This window comes from Vombatus ursinus, unplaced genomic scaffold (genome assembly GCF_900497805.2).
Source record: "Vombatus ursinus unplaced genomic scaffold, bare-nosed wombat genome assembly UNPS02000580.1, whole genome shotgun sequence".
In the NCBI taxonomy this organism is placed as follows: domain Eukaryota; kingdom Metazoa; phylum Chordata; class Mammalia; order Diprotodontia; family Vombatidae; genus Vombatus; species Vombatus ursinus.
Window position 1 is genome coordinate 577,581 of NW_020940358.1, and position 16,308 is coordinate 593,888.

General features: G+C 44.3%; 1 protein-coding gene across 3 annotated transcripts; it reads right to left on the reverse strand.

The window, feature by feature from the left end:
* Nucleotides 1-1,687: 1,687 nt before the first annotated feature.
* FBXW5 (F-box and WD repeat domain containing 5) lies at nucleotides 1,688-12,451 on the reverse strand. Of its 3 annotated transcripts, XM_027850973.1 has the most exons (10): nucleotides 12,356-12,441; nucleotides 11,186-11,232; nucleotides 8,811-9,042; nucleotides 8,050-8,207; nucleotides 6,652-6,826; nucleotides 6,305-6,453; nucleotides 5,478-5,934; nucleotides 4,063-4,210; nucleotides 3,726-3,938; nucleotides 1,688-3,200 (listed from the first exon to the last, which is right to left on the reverse strand). In XM_027850973.1, the coding sequence occupies exons 3-10, from the start codon at nucleotides 9,001-9,003 to the stop codon at nucleotides 2,954-2,956; spliced, it is 1,740 nt and encodes a 579-aa protein (XP_027706774.1). In that variant the 5' UTR covers nucleotides 9,004-9,042; nucleotides 11,186-11,232; nucleotides 12,356-12,441; the 3' UTR covers nucleotides 1,688-2,953. The 3 variants fall into 3 exon arrangements, with proteins under 3 accessions (XP_027706774.1, XP_027706766.1, XP_027706784.1); XM_027850965.1 differs by lacking the exon at nucleotides 11,186-11,232 and having other exon boundaries at nucleotides 12,356-12,451; XM_027850983.1 differs by lacking the exon at nucleotides 11,186-11,232 and having other exon boundaries at nucleotides 8,811-9,027; nucleotides 12,356-12,448.
* Nucleotides 12,452-16,308: the final 3,857 nt, after the last annotated feature.

Below are 16,308 nucleotides of genomic sequence, written 5' to 3' on the forward strand. Positions count from 1 at the left end.
TCAGCATTACTTGACTGCATCAGATGCACATGTTCAAACTCAAAGATTTAATCCTTAATTTTTTTTTTTTTTTTTTTTTACAGTTGGGGTTAAGTGACTTGCCCAGAGTCACACAGCTAGTAAGTGTCAAGTGTTAGGTCCGAGGCTGGATTTGAACTCAGGTCCTCCTGACTTCAGGGCTGGTGCTCTATCCACTGCACCACCTAGCTGCTCCTGATCCTTAATTTTTTTAAAAAAATGTTCTATCAGTGGCTCTTTATATCACTGTCAGTTCCTGAATGACTTCCTCACAGTAGAATTTCACTCTTTTAACATGTAGTCAAGCAAAACACAACACATTGGCTGTCTGAAAATGTAGGGCTAATTTTGCACCAATATTCTCCCACTGTGAGCACGGAGGCATGCTGCACTGTTGGTCCTCTTAAGTTTGAAGATTCTTTTAACCTTTCCTGGCACTCCACTGACTGCTGTACTGGCCTGATGCCTGACAGTAAGTTTAATAAATTCTTGTTGTTTGAGAAAATGGTTACTGACAACTCCTATGAAATCTCTCCTTCACCCCCATTCCCTTACTGAGGTAATAATCTGACTAATGCAAATCAATTTCATTACTATTCTCAGGGTTCTGAGTAAAAATGCTTTAGAACCCAATTATTCACATAAATCAGTTCTGTTTGATTATGCATATAGAGACAACCTAAATGGATGTGGAATAGAGAAAAGCAGTTTCTTTATTAGCTTTGATAGTTTTTACTAGTTTATAAAAAATATCCTTTGTAATGAAGAATGCTTCATATTGGCTTTGTATAGTGTATTGATGGGAATAGAATTCATCTTTTCCTTCAGTTCCTAGGGCTTGCAGTGCTCCTTGATATTCAACTTAAAATATATGGACTGTTTCTTAACTGTGTTTTAGAAAGTATGCTGAGAAGCTATGGTGTGTCCAGAGAAAGGTGACCAAAATCATATGGGGATGTTTTAACCTTGAGAAAAATCTTAGGGGGATCACGATAGTCTTCAGATATTTGAATAGTTGCCCCAACAGGAACTAATTTAATTGTAGAGAAGTAGAATATAGCTCAACTTAAGAAAATGCATCCAAAGTTAGAGCTGTCCTGAGGTGGAATGTACTGTTCCTAAAAGGGTCAGTGAGGAGTTGGTTGCCTTTTCAAGCAGACGAGAGTCATTAGACTTGAACTAGAAGGGGCCTTAAAGGCCAGTCACCTAGTCCAATCTCTTACTCAAATCACGCATCTCTGAAGAGCAAGATTTTGACCAGATGACTCTGAGGTTACTTCCAAATCTTAGATCTAATGAATCTTAAGACTTTCTTGATATGTTTGGCAACACTTAGCAAATGAGATGAGCAGTTTTAGGTTGGCATTTGCACTTCACATTCTGACAAGAAGTTGTGAGAGTTATACTGAACTATTTATTTACCTCTATGCTGGCTAGTATTAGGGATAAAGTTTGTGGCCCTTTCCTACTGCATGAAACTTCAGGCCACATGGACATCAAACCTAAGATCATGGATTTACCCTAGAATTTCAACTGCCAATGCTGAGATGGCAATAATGCTACCTTTATAATAGTGCTTTTTAATAGTGCATACTTTAAACAGAAGCCTTATCTTGAGTATTTATTTACAGTATAACACATACACACACACACACACACACACAAAAAGGACAAGAGATATTCAATGAGTGTTTATTCAGGACTGGAGTGAGGTGCACTGGAAAGGCAGACATGCAGTTTGACCCCAGGACCCCACAAGAACCTATACCAACAGTTTCACCATGGTAGATCCAGCAACCCCTCCCTGTAGCTTCCCAGACAGGCCTCTGGCCAAGTTACAAGGAAAGGAGCTACTGATGCTGGTGTTCAAAATAAGTTATTTAGGAAAAGAATGGGGCAACGCAGAGTATGGAGCCACCTCCATCCCTGAACCCTGTAGTGAGGGTACCATTCTTTAATAGGTTGAATCTATCAGCTGACCCAACTGTTTGTAATCCCTTAGCTAGGCCAAGGCAACAAGAGCTCTAAGTCCAAACTGGGTTCAACCAAAGCCAAGAAGCTCTTTCTAACCAAAGCAAATCTCAAAGATCAAATGAACTCATTTGGGCCAAACTGGAGAAACATTTATCTTTAGTGGGTCAATGGCATATGTAAAATAAACTGTAGTGCAACCAAAAAAAAAAAAAACAACACACGTGTAAAGTGAAAACCTCTAAGGAGAGTCCTTGATCAGAATGGTTGTCCCTAGCTTCCAGGTGGGTAGTGAGCAATCCTATGAGAGGAAGCCCAGGTGTTCCTGGTAAGCCTATACAACTAAGCTTCCTTACAAACCTCAAAAATTGAGAATCCTAGCTTTGAAATAGAACACAATGAAACCTAAGTAAAAGGAAAGTTCAAATAACCTATTTTGTAAAATTATTTCTACTCATAAATCCTACTCAGTTGTCCCTGTGCTAGAATTGAAGGGATAGGGAGTGGGGGGTAGGGGGTGGAGGTGAAGCAATCTGTGTCTGAACTCTTCTTTCTCCTATAATTCTGCCAGCATTGCTGTCAGACACAGACTTTGCCCCGCAAACAAACAGTTCATGTTAATGGCTAGACGTCATCTTGTGGCAGAACTACTGTAAGCCCAAGGATGAAAAAGGATTCTCCAGCTCAATACCAACTTGCCATCAACAAAATAGGGTCCTGAGCAAAGTGTGTGACAGGTACTGTCACTTGGCAGGCTCTCCAAAGTCAGTCCCTGGACTAGGCTTTGAAGGAGAGCAAGATGGGAGTCATCACTTGGTCCTAGTTGTCAGACCAGCCACACCAGTCTTGACTGCTGCTTCTCTCTGGTTTGTTGATGGCTTGGGCACCTAGAACAATCTCCTGTAAAGCAAGGTGTCTGCCCCTCAGAAGAACCTGGCAGTTCAAGATAGCAAGATTGGGTTCCTCAGCTCTTTTGGCTGCCCAGCCAGGAGAAGAAGAGTGGACGGGGCCGTGGACGACAGGCTTGCTGGATGCGCACAGTGCGGGGAGATCGCCATACTTTAATAGTATTATCATCACTGGCACTCAGCAACAGCTCCTGTTCTAGCGGGCTGAAGGCCACAGAGTTGACCACATCCTCATGCCGTAGCTTGGCCAAGCAGATGTTGTAGTGTCGGTCCCAAACATAGCCATGGCGGTCTTCTGCACCACTGTTGGGCACATGTGAGACAGGATAAGTCAGAGCTAACTGGAATTCCACCTCAAATCCTTTACCTTACCCCTCCACCCCAGGGTAGATAATACAGGTAGGATCCTAGTCTGTGACAAAGACCAAGATCCTTGTAGTAGAAGTTCAAAGTAGCTATGTTCTAGACTGCCAAGGCCCCTCCACTCTATTCTACAACCAACCTATAAAGGGAGATATCAGGAAGAATAGGTTACATGAACAGGACTCTGTCCTGCCTTATCTTGTCCTACTGCAAACTTTGTTTATTGGCTTCTATTATATTTTATCCTTAGCATCTCTGTCATCCCGAGTACTATTCATATGGTGTCCTTGTGTAAATGAGCAGAAATCGCCTCAACCCAGATTTCCCAAGTGATTTCCCCACCCTAGTTGGGATAGGGGTATAGTCTTCCTTCTTCCCCTACCCCACTCCCCAAAAAGGAAACTGTCAATTCCAGTTGGGATGGGAGCTTAAATGTATGAATTTGGGCTTCCTGGGGGATGGTACCTGGCAACAAAATCCCTGCTGACATCAAGGAAAATGAAGAAGCACTCATCGTTGGGGGTATAGGCACGGTGGGCTCTGAGGGCCCTCTTCACTTCCTTCATAGTCTTAAGGTCAAACACATGTAAGTCAATCTCCTCAGCAATAGGAGGCGGTTGCATGGGATCTGACACCACTGAGCCACTGGGCCATGAGCGGCTATTGACATACAGGTACCTGGGAAGGGGAAATGAGGAGTTTGGATCCCAAAAGATTCCCCCATGCTGGCAACCCCTGCCTGAGTCAATGACTAATTCTTGCCCTGAGGAGTCTGCCTGATTGGCAACATCCTCAACCCCACCTGTGGTCAGGTGACAGGCCCATCCCAATGATGTGTCCATGGATGTCAATCACATGATCCAGTGAGTCAAAGAACTCATCTGAACGTCGCTCCTCTCCCAGCACTGGCCCTGCTGTTGTCATCTGGTGAGGCAGGATCTGCTTAATCCCTGATAGGGGAGAGGAAAGATTTAAGGTGAAGGGAAAGGAGAAGACAGGCTATTAGCAAAACAGCCTGGATAAGTCCTTTCCATTTCTGTTCTACCCTAAATGCTGCTACTTCTGTCCCCCCAGTGAAGGCATTACTTAAGATAGCTGAAGATACTAAAACAGAATGACAAAGCCCAAGAGTACAAAGGCAACAGAAAAAAAGAGTAAATATAATAATGGCATCAGTAATGCTACCTAACATTGCTCTGGGGCTTTCAGCTTTTTTCCAAAGAGTTATCTAACTTAGGTTCTTTTATTTCCTCCACAAGTTTCTAGAAGGACATGTATCATCTCTATTTTGTAAGTGTGGAAACTGAAGAAGGGTAAAGTATTTAAGTTGTTGTTCAGCCATTTTTCAGTCATATTCAACACTTTATAAACCCATCTGGGGTTTCCTTGTCAAAGATATTGAGGTGGTTTGCCATTTCCTTCTCAAGTTCATTTTACAGATAAGGAACTGAGGCATGAGGAGCTAAGACAAAGTGACTTGCCCATGGTCACGCTGCTACTGTCTAAGGCCAGATTTGAACTCGAGAAGATGAGTCTTCCTGGATCCAGACCTCCTACTCTATCTACTTTGCCACTTAGCTGCCCTTTTGTTTTAAGTTACTCAGAAAATAAAGGGAAAAACTAGCACCAGAATCTAAGTGACTGAATTGTCTCTTAGTTGAGAACAGGCCAGAGATAACTGGGTATGAGTACCGTCTAAAACAGTGCTGGGCCAGAGAAATAAAAGCATTAGGTCTGTCAGTTCATAGAGCTACAAGAATTTCTGTCATATCTCTATCCTCCTCAAACGTAAGAGCCAGCCATTCAGCAAGGAATCACTACTTCTGAAGCCATGGCTGTAAGCCCCATAGTTACCCACCTGGAAATGTCTACTTAAAAGCCTCCACAGTATTGCCACCTTGTGGTTCTCAATAGCAATGCCAGGCATTGTGCAGAGCTGGTCCCTGGTCTTCTTTCTTCACTAACCCCACTCTCCAATCCCTCAACCTGATTTCTGCCCTAGCCACTCCATTTGATAATTCTATTTACCCCCAGTTGGTTTTTCCTGTTCTTGAGCACCTAGATAACCTCTTCATCCTCAGGGGCCTCCTCAGATCTCATCTCCCACTTCCCTTCAAGGAACATTCCAATTCACTGCCTGTGTGGGATGCTGCTTCTCCTGACCCTCCCTTGGGCACCATGAGCTGGTCACCAGGCTATCTAAGCTTGTCCTGTTACCTATCTGGTGTGGGGAATAGGTGAGGCAGCCAGTGGTGAAGATCAAATACTTCTTCTTGTCATTGCTCTCTCTGCTGGCTTCTGGGGCTTTGGTCCGGCTCTGGGCCAGAAACTCTGCAACTTTGCTCTCCAGCTCCTGCTCTGACAAGACGGGTCGTGCCCGCCCCTCCATGATATCATCGAGGAAGCGCCGCAGCCCTTCCTTGGGGCCCCGAGGGTACTGGGTCTCTGGTGGGAGGAGGACCCAGCCTTCATCTTCCTCATTATCACTGCCCAGGTCAAAAACCCGGCAAGGGGATGTGTCAACATAAGCCGGCTGGGGTCCAGCATCCAGTAGGAGGTCAGGGCTGTCATAGCGACTGCAGTCGGCCACCATCACGGTGCGAATTGTGCTGGCATTAAGGTTCTGGATTTTGAAGAGCCGCTTCACCACGTTAACATTCTCTGATTCGACATCCTGGAGAAAAGGACAAGCTAAGAGTTATAAGAAGCATTCTAGCTGCCACGATGAAGTCTGTATTTGTTTAGAATGTGTCACTTTTCCAGGATACCTACAGAACCCTTAGACGGAGATTGCTATTCTCATAGGTGGGAAGACTAAGTAAGACCTAGAGAGGTTGCATGGCCCAAAGTGTCACAGAAAATCAAGCATGGAATTAGGATAATAAGTCTATGTAGCCCAGGGCTCCTGACGTCCCACTCAAGGCCCTTCCCCTGAGACCTTCCTGCACATCATGTAAGAGCCCTGGCCATAAAAAGCGTAAGGACCTCTATTCCCTCTCTCAGCGCGAGAGTCCTCCAGGGACCCCAAAGAGTGTCTTCCCAACCTGAAAGGCGTTGTTGAGCCAGAGCACAGAGCAGGATGTGATGTCTCCAATCCGGTGCAGATTCCCAGAGATCAGGTTGGTTTCATTGAGCCAGCATCCAAACACATCATATGGCTTGTTTCGCACTCGTGAGAGAAGAGCAAAGTTGTCTGTTGAGCAGAGAGGCAAGAAGGGGGGGGTGAGGTTGGGGGGGAATGGGAGGGCAGTAGTGAAGTCTCTCCCCCTACTTTCAGAGGGAAGGAGGCTTTCCCTGAGGAGCCCCCAGTAAGATAAGGCTGGGCTTCTGATACCTCATCTGGCAAAGGGAACTGGGGGCAGTTGTGGGGGAAGGATGGCAGTATAATTACCCAAGCTGATGACAGCAATCTCTCCTGAGGAGGAGTTGTGGGGCCCCAGGAAGACTCCTGACACCAGAAGCAGTGTGTCATCCTGGTTAAACTGGGAAAACTGAGTGTAGCTCCAGTTGTAAGGTCTCATGTTGGAGCTATGCAGGAGTGAGATGGCCAGGTCATTGTTCCAGATCTGAGAATAGAGAAGGAAGGACATCTATCTACCATGTCAGATAAATCTTGTAAGCCAGTGGTAGTAGATACAGGAGAGAGAGTCAGAGTTAAGTGTACATACCAAGGCAAGATTCCCATTCCAGCTTGGGTCACTACAATCTGATCCCCACAAATCAATGTAATTGTTCCATACTCAATGTTAACCCAAGGAATGCATCCCAAGGACCTAGGTGGTAAGCCCTGATAGCACAATTGTGTGTGAAATGCCTCCCATTCCCTCTGGTTGCAAAAGGCCCAGAGAAAACTATCCTGGGAGTTGGTGGGCTATTTCTCCCAAAGCCCAGCTTGGCTCAAGCTGGCAAAAGTGACGCCAAGAGTTAAAGGGGCTTCATACCTTGAGCTCCAGCTGGTAGAACAGACCCACCAGGAAATCTATAAGAAAGCCTAAAACAGGAATACTCACCAACCTTCCCTAAGCAGCCTCCCTTTAAGTAATATCCAGATGTGGCTCAAGATCCCCAGTGCTAGAAAGTGATCTCAGACCCGAAGGTGTGTAACTAGCTAGGCTTCAATGTGGCCACAATTCCAACCCCTCCCCTCTTTTCTCTTGGGATCAGACACAAGGACTTAAAATGCTGAATGCCTAGAATCATCAGCCAGGTTAAAAGTATAAACTGAAATCTTCACATTCTTTCCATTGTTATTATTTTGTTTTTTAAAATCAGTGCAGTTCTCCTTGTAATTGGATACAGAACTCACCCATAACCTTCAAAATCCCCATTTGTGCCTAGGTCTACGTTTGATTCAAGAATCTGGAGGTCAGGAGCCAGACTCCTCTCAGACTAGATCCTATTTCTACCAGACAACTGAATTAAGACATGGGCCCATTTTGGCAAAGGACTTTGGCTAGGGCTCCGTAGAGAGGGTGTGTGGCCCTAAGGGATACAAGAGCCATTGACTCTCTCCCTCACTAAGTCTGCAGCCCCTCTCTGCCTATTCTCTAACACTTTCCTGAGGGCAGATTAGCTATAACCCCAGGATGAACTGGCCCAGAAGGCTGAGGCCTGGGTAGGAGTAATGACAACACCTTGGCCAGTCACCATGATTATTTTTGGACACAAAGAAATGTTGACCATGCTAGATCACTATCCCAGTGCTCCCAAGAGGAAGCTGGCATCTTGGTTCAATAGGAACAGTAGTCCAAGGCAACTACAGTAACACTCTAGAGGCCCTCAGCCTTACCTTTACAGTACAGTCCTTGGAACAGGATGCAAACAGGTATCCTGTGTGTGAAAAGCTGAGGTGAAGGACCTGATCAGTGTGTTCTCTCAGGGTCTGTACTTCTACACAGGGAATGGTATCATAGAGCCTCTGAAACTCCTCATACCAGGAGACAGCAGCTGTACCACACAAAGCCAAAAGATGGTGTCATTTGGGGCAACAGGGAAGAGAAGAGAAAAGTACAAATGATTTCTAAGGAGCAAACTTGTGTATTATAGCATGACCTATGGGCATAGCCCCATTGGCTGTGCTGGCTTGAGCAGGGTAAAGGGAAGATGTATGCTACCCTTCTCAATTATTCCTACAGGCAGGAACCCAATCCTCCCCAAATTTGCATAGAAACTACCAAATACAAAGCTCCATGAATGCAAAGACCCTATCTTATACAAATATTATATCTCCCCAAGACCCTAATAATACACTGCTTTGTACATAGAAGGCTTCAGAGAACCTGTGGGATCTTAGGCAAGTCAATTTGCTCTTCTAGAAAATTAGAAGAGTTAGACTAGATGATCTCTGTCTCTTCTAGCTTTAAATCTATGGCCCTGGGTGATGTTATTCTACTGTGACCAGGAACCAGTCATCAAGTCATCAGCAAGTTGTGACACAAGCTTCATGTCTCAAGCCTGGGTGTTGAGCTTGGAGACTTAAAAAAAAAAAAGCCCTCTCCATCCCCCAGGGAAGATGGTGCCCAACCTCAACCTTAACTTCTATTCACTGACCTGGATGACGAGGGACATCTCGAGCCACCTGATAGTATCGGTAAAACAGCTCCTTCCACAGGAACTCATCTCGAGATACTGCCTGCCACTGGCGGCACACCAACCCTGCAGTTAGCACATCCTCATGGCTCAGGCTCAAGAAGATCTGGTAAATAATACTGTCTGGAAGGAAGGGGTTGCCCCCATCATCCATCGTGTCATTCTGTCCCCACGGACTCTGAAATCACATCACCTGAGTCAGACAGAATAACAAGAATGGGGGGACAAGGCAGTGGTATAATAAAAACCAACAAGTATAAAACTGACATTTATATATTTCATTTGATCTTCACAACAACTTGAAGTAGGTCCTATAGATATCATTATCCCTCTTTTGTAGATCAGTTAATAAACTTTTATTAAGCACCTACTATGTGCCAGGCACTGGTGATACAAGGCAGGCAAAAGACAGTCCCTGCCCTCAAGGAGCTCACAATCTAATGATGAAGGAAATTAAAAACCCAAAAGACTTGACTATGGTCACAGAATTAATATGATTGAGAATAATTTTGATTTAGGTCTTCCTGACCCCAAGTCTAAGCCTGGTTGTTTAGCCTGGTGAGGACTAGGGAGCTAAGGAGAAATGGATAAGCAAAGCAGAACCAGGAACAGAGGGTCTGGGGCTCTGAGACTCAAATAGCCACACTGTTTTCCACAGTAATCAAATGAGGGTTCATGAAATACTTGGTACCTGCCAGGCACTGAGTTAGGTGATAAAGATACAAAGATAAAAGCTAAACAGTTCCTACCCTCAAGAAGTTTATGAGCTAAGCAGGAGACAAGAGATAACTACTACTAAACCTAAGCTACTAAAGCTTAAAACTGCACAAAGACTCTTGGGACATTATCTATCTACCCTCTGTATACAAAAAAATAGAAGATAATTCTTTTTTTTGCAGGGTAGACATCGAGGAAATAGGAAAGTATATATTCATATATATGTGTGTTTGTGTGTACATATATGTATATACATATATTAGAAAGAAGATAATGGGGAGGGGAGTGAATACTAGTGCTGGGGGAAATATGAAAGTCTTTAAGTAAAAGTTGGCACATTAGTGGAATTTTGAAATAAACTAGGGATTCTAAACACTGAGGCCCCAGAAACTATAGAAGACTTTCTTGTAATTATACCAGTAAACATACACTGAATATTTGCTGAATAAATGCTAAAGTCCAAACAACAATAACTACACTTCGATAACCACCAGCCCCGGGAATTCTTACCCATGAGTTGAGCTGAGGACTTCTCTACAATTTTCCAAGGATGTACCAGTAATTTAGGGATAAGGCAAAAAGGCCACCTCAGGCCTGCATTACAACCTGCCTTCTTCCAGGTTAACAATCTCTGCAACATCAGCTTCCTATAGACTTGGCCTTGAAATTGTTGAGGAGCTGGATCTGAGCCACTCAAGGGTTTTTGAGTACAAGACAAACGGTACCAAGACCCTGGACTTAGCCACTCCCTTTGAGAGTTACTACAGCCTGGGACCACTCCATTTAGAGTTGCCACCTAATGACCTTTCCCCATAGAGGAAATGCAAGCGACCTCCACCACAGAGGCTCAAGGAAAAACAAGGTACTGAAAAAGTGAGGCAGGTCAAAACCAGGCTATCCTGCCCAATGGAAGACCAAAGAAGGGAGCTGACTGCTGACTTCTGAAACCGAAATCAAAGTCAAGACTTTATCTGTGTGAGGAATCCTCCAGGCGACAGATCAAAATGCAATCCACATCTCCCTGGTTAGGAAATAGAAGTGCTAGCAGCAGTGGGATAAAAAGGCAATGGAAAATTGGAAATCAAGATGTAAGGGAAATACAGAGTTTGCATATGCCCAGGGATTGAAACAGATGCTTATTGTATAGAATATGAGGCTCAGATGTTTCTAGATTATAGAATTAAAACTGGGGTTATTGGCAGGATTTTCTTAACCTGAGTAGTTTTGATCTAAGTCCCTGGAAATTAAGGGTCTCTAGTCTGGGGGATCCCTCATACCTTGTTATCACAGAAATCCAAAACACACTCTCCTAAGCGTAAGGTATAGTTTAACAGAATGGTTGGTAATGATGCTTGCTGTCTATAGACAGATATGGCCATGGCATTTCCCAAGTCAGACCCAGCCCCAGGTCTTGGGGTTCACTCAGGCAGGCTCCCCCAGGGAAGCTTTGAAGCTAGAATCCCAAGCTTCCCAAAAGTGGCTGCTCTGCCAGAGATTTCTCTTTCCACTAGTGGCTGGTTCCCATTCTTTAAATGGTCCCTTAAGGAAGGAGCTTCATGCTCCTCAAAGCATCTTTCTAGGGAGCAGAGTCTCTTCCATTCTCCTGAAGGTCCACATACCAGTGCTACAGCAGCACACCTCAAGGCAACAGCAGGGGTTTTAAATCCTGAGGACACAGAGAGAGAAGGGAGGGCTGATGACACAGGAATCAGAGATCTAGAGCTGGAAAAGACATTGTCCTGGAGGCCATCTGGTCTACACTCCTCTCCTTATTTTACAAACAAGGAAACATACTAAAGAGATGGAATGACTTGCCCAAGGTCACAAAGGTGATGTTGACTGATGTAAGGGCAGGATCTGAATGCAAGAGCCTGACTCCAGAGCCTTTTCGCTGTACCAAGTTCCAGCTGTAGGAAACCCTTGTCAGGGTGGCTGGGGGACTGAGGGGGGAAGGAGGGAGGAGGTAGGGTGGGGTTGGCAGGGAAACGGAGTACAGAAGGGGTTGTCAGAGATGGATGGGAAAAAAGTTTGAGAATGTGCTGTTGGGGAGGGGGTCCTTGGGAGAGTCATTTTGGGGGGAATGGGATCCCTTGGGACATTCTCTGTTGGGGAAGTTGCTTTTAGGAAAGAGATCCTTTAAGAGATTCGCTGTTGAGGAAAAGGTGTCGCTACTGGGGACAGGACCCCAAGGGGGTCACTGTTAGGGAAGGGGAGGTCCCTGGAAGAACCACGGTTGGGGAGGGATCTCTTAAAGGAGGGTTGCTATCTGATGATGAGGCCTTCGAGGAGTCACTGTTGAGGAGTCCCTGTTGGGCGGGGTACTATGAGGACGAATGCTCTGTTGTTAGGGAAGTGGGCCCGGGCGGAGTGCGGGGGGGATCGCTGTTGGAAAGGGTCCTTTGAGAGTGAAGTGTCTGTTGAGGAAGGTTACCTTGGAGGGTTCCCTGATGGAGGGTCCTTTAGTGGTAAAGTGTCTGTTGGGGAGGGGTCCCCGCTGAGGGTCCTCTGGGGGCAAGGTGTGCTAGGGAGGAGGTGTGAATCCCTGCTTGAGGTCTTTGGGGAGTGAGGTGGGCCGTGTCGGGGGGGGGGGCTTTGCGGGGAAGGTATGTCAGGGAGGTGGAGTCCCTCCAGGGGTGAGGTGTGTCAGGAGCTGGGCGGGGGGCGTCTCTTGGGTGGGGGGCCCTGCGGGGAGGAGGCCTGCCTCGAAGAGGCGCTGTCGGGGAGCGCTCACAGTGAGGGGGGGGCCCCCGCTGGCGGGGCGGGGCCGCAGGACGTGCTCCCCCACTCACCCCGCGGGAGCCGCCTCACGGAGCCAGAACCGAAGCCGGAGCAGGGTCGAGAAGGGGGCGGGGCTCGAGGGGCGAGGCGAGAGAAGCCCCGGGCCGGGCGCTCTGCCCCCGACCCCACTTCCGCTCGCGCGCCGAGTCGCCCGCTGCTGTCGCTCTCTCCGCGTCTCTATGATGTGGGTCCTCCCCAGGCCTGAAACCTCGAACCCAGAGACATAGATGACGGCTCCTCCCCAGTCGTTCCACCCCGCCTCCCTCCCTGGCTCGAGCCGTTCTGGTTCTCGGGCGAGGCTCCCTCCTCTTCTGCGCCTGCGTCGGACCGAACGCTTTCCCAAACCGTGATTGGCCATCAGGGGGCAGCAAGGCCACATTCCTTCGCCGTAGATGGCCTGAATCTTAGGAATAAACCTGCCAGGGACCTTCAAAGCCGTTTAGTCCAACCCATTCATTGTACTGATCAGAGGCCCAGAAGGGTTGGGTGATCTGCCCGAGGTCACACAGCTAATAATAATAGGAAGCCCTTACAAAAGCTTTAAGGTTTGTAACACACTTCAGATATTCTTTCATTTTATCCCGGCCACAACCCTGGGAGGCAGTTGCTATTGTTATCCCCATTTTACAGATGACCAAACTAAGATAAACAGAGGCTAAGTGAATAACTCCGGATCACAGTTAGTAAGTGTCTGAGGCTGGATTCAAACTCAGGTCCACTGTTCTATCTGCTGTACCACCTAGCTGCCAATAAAGTTAGAGGCAGGATAAAGACAGGTCTTCCCTATTTCAAGGTCATTCCTTTATCCATGTTATCTACCAGATAGATAGCCCCTTACTGAAAAAAAGAGTAAGGGAAGCAGGATTTGAACCAAGGACCTCCGACTCTAAATCCCCAGCTCTTTTCCACCATGCTCCTGTGTTTCAACCAATCCCTACATTAGAAGGCTTCAAGTAAAGGCTGGGTGACCACTTGCCCATCCTAGGAGACAATTTATAACATCCCCCTGGATTGACTGTCCACAGAGGGAGGGACCCAAATCCTCTACCTGAGTCCACACAGACTCAACTAACACTTGAGCAGAAGGGAGAGTCTCAGAACTCACTGCAGGTAGTCCAGGATGACTGGATCAGAGCCAGGTCACAGAAACTGGAGCTGGAGCAGGAAAGGACTTTAGGGATTTTCTAATCCAACCCCCTTGTTTTATAGATGAGCAAACTGAGACCCAGACAAGTTAAGGGACCAGATCTCACAAATCTGAATTTGGTGTTCTTTCTACTGTATCATGTTTTCTCTCTGACCTTTTGGAAGTCTCTGTTCATTCATTCATTCATTCATTCATTCATTCTGTTCAGACTGTTACTTCTGCTTGAAATGTCCCCTATTTCCCATCTTTGCTTGTTGAATTCCTCCCCATCTCTTTAGAGGACATTTCTTCTATATTACAGCATACATACATGATCAATTCTTTAGCAATTCAAGAAAATACACATATTGTTGTTTGTTTGTATTTGAAGAGTTAGAATTACTTTTCACAATATTTGAATAATAAAAATTTTATTGAATCAAAGAATAGGCATTGCAGACTTGTCTTGCTGCAGGTTGATTCTTTAAAGTTTTAAGGTACAGAAATATAATGCCTTTGAAAATGGAAGTAATGTTTATTTAGCTAACTTGTAAATGTGATAGATCTTGTTTATATATGATGTATCTGGTGTAATTTTAATGAACTTGATAATATTTTAAATGATAGAACACAGCATATTAACAGCTAAACACTACACTGAATCACAAAGAAATTCTGATTATTAGTATCACCAAGCTATTAATTTAGATTGCTGATAGCTGCTTGAGATATAAAGATATAATGTAGCCAGGGATGTGAACCTTAAAATTTAAGTCTTGATTCTGTGATTTATAATAAACTACACTGTACAATTAAAAAAAAAGAATTTCTGCTCATCTTTAGAAGTCTAACACAAATGTTACTTTACGCATGAAACCCTCCCTGATCAATAATAACCTTCCTCTCACCTTAGACCCCACATAACATTTTGTCTTCTTTCTCATGCACTAATCATAAAACATTTTATATTATAGTTCTTTTGTTTATATGTCTTCTCCAAGTGAACAATAAGGTCCGTGAGTTGTCTCTTTTTTTAAAAAATAGTATTTTTATTTTTTTCCAATTACATGTAAAGACAAATTTTAACATTCATTTAAAAAATTTTTGAGTTCCAAATTTCCTCCCTAAGATAAAAAGCAATATGTGCAGTGAAGTAAAACATTTCCATATTAGTCATGTTGTGAAAGAAGAAACAGACCAAAAGGAAAAAAATCATGAAAAAATTAAAATGAAAATAGAATGCCTTGATCTGCATTCAGATTTCATCAGTTCTTTCTCTGGATGTGGATAACATTTTCCTTTGGAATTGTCTTGGATCATTGTATTGCTGAGAATAGCTAAGTCATTCATAGTTGTTCATTGTAGAATGTTGCTGTTACTGTGTACAATGTTCTCCTGGCTCTGCTCACTTCATTTTGTATCAGTTCATATAAGTCTTCCCAGGTTTTTCTGAAATCCACCTGCTTATCATTTGTTATAGCACAATAGTATTCCATTACATTCATATACCATAATTTATTCAGCCATCCCCCAATTGTTGGACATCCCCTCAATTTCCAATTCTTTGCCAAGGTCTATGACTTTTCTAAACTTTCTTTCTCCCTCAGTGCCAAGCACAGGGCTTAACAGTAGATGGTTAATAAATCTTTGTCAAACGGATGGATTCAGCAACTAATGTAGGCAGCACCTGTCAAAGTGCTCCTCTAATGCCTTCTTGAGAGATTATAAATTCCTTGAAGATAATGACTTTCATATCTACCTTAGTTTCCCTTTGCTTTGCTCATATCAGGCATTGAATGAACAAGAAAATAAGAGCTATTGCTAATACAATTCAGTAGGAAGGATAAGACACACGTGGAAATGGGTCATGCCGAATTCTTTGGTGAATCCATCATCTCCTTTCTATGGGGTCTCCCTCCCCTAGAGGAAGAAAGTAGTCCCTCCTCCACTCCTTTTTATCTTAAAAAGGATTTTATGTGTCCCCCTTTTCCCATAAAGTCTCCACAAAGGATTCACCCATCTCTGGAGTCTCTTCTTTGGATCTTTTAATCTCATGGAAGGGAGGCAGGACAAACATACCCTTCAGTCTGTCTATCTATTGTTATCTCTCATTCTTACCAACCCATCTCCTTTTCTGGACATGCATTCCTTACCTACATGCTGTCCTTTTTACTGCTTCCTAAATATCATCTCCATCTACGTATGCTGACCATGTGTCTTTTCATTTTCTTTTGGGTGTGTCGTAATTTTAATTTTAAGCTTCCTTTTAAGCTGTACATGAGATTGCTGAGAGCAGCACGGAGTAGTGGGCAGAGGGCTGGCCTTGGAGTCAGGAAGCCCTGGCTTCTAGATCTGTTGCTGACATTTGCTAGTTGTGTAAGGGTGGACACCTGAACTGCTCAACCCTCTGGACAACTCTCTAAGACTTGAGTTACAAGCGAGTATCTGATATGCATTGGTAGAGTGAGGTTTTACATTAGAAATCCTCTATACTAGTGGTCTATACCAGGACTTCTTAAACTTTTTTTACTTGCTATCCCTTTTCTCCCAAGAAATTTTTACACAACTTCAGGTATATAGGTATAGAAAATAGGTATACAAATCAAACATTTACTGATAATAAATCAAAAAGAAATTTATTTTAAAACAATTCTTTGGCATACATATAATTTTACCATTTATTAAAAACAAAAGCAAATTTGCATACTAATGAGATGGATGTGCTTATTTATTTTTGCATAAAGAATTAAATCTTGGCAGAATATTTAATAGTACAGGACGTAGAGCATCTTCAATGCTTTTCAGAGTTGATCAGTATTTTGATTTTATAATTGTCAG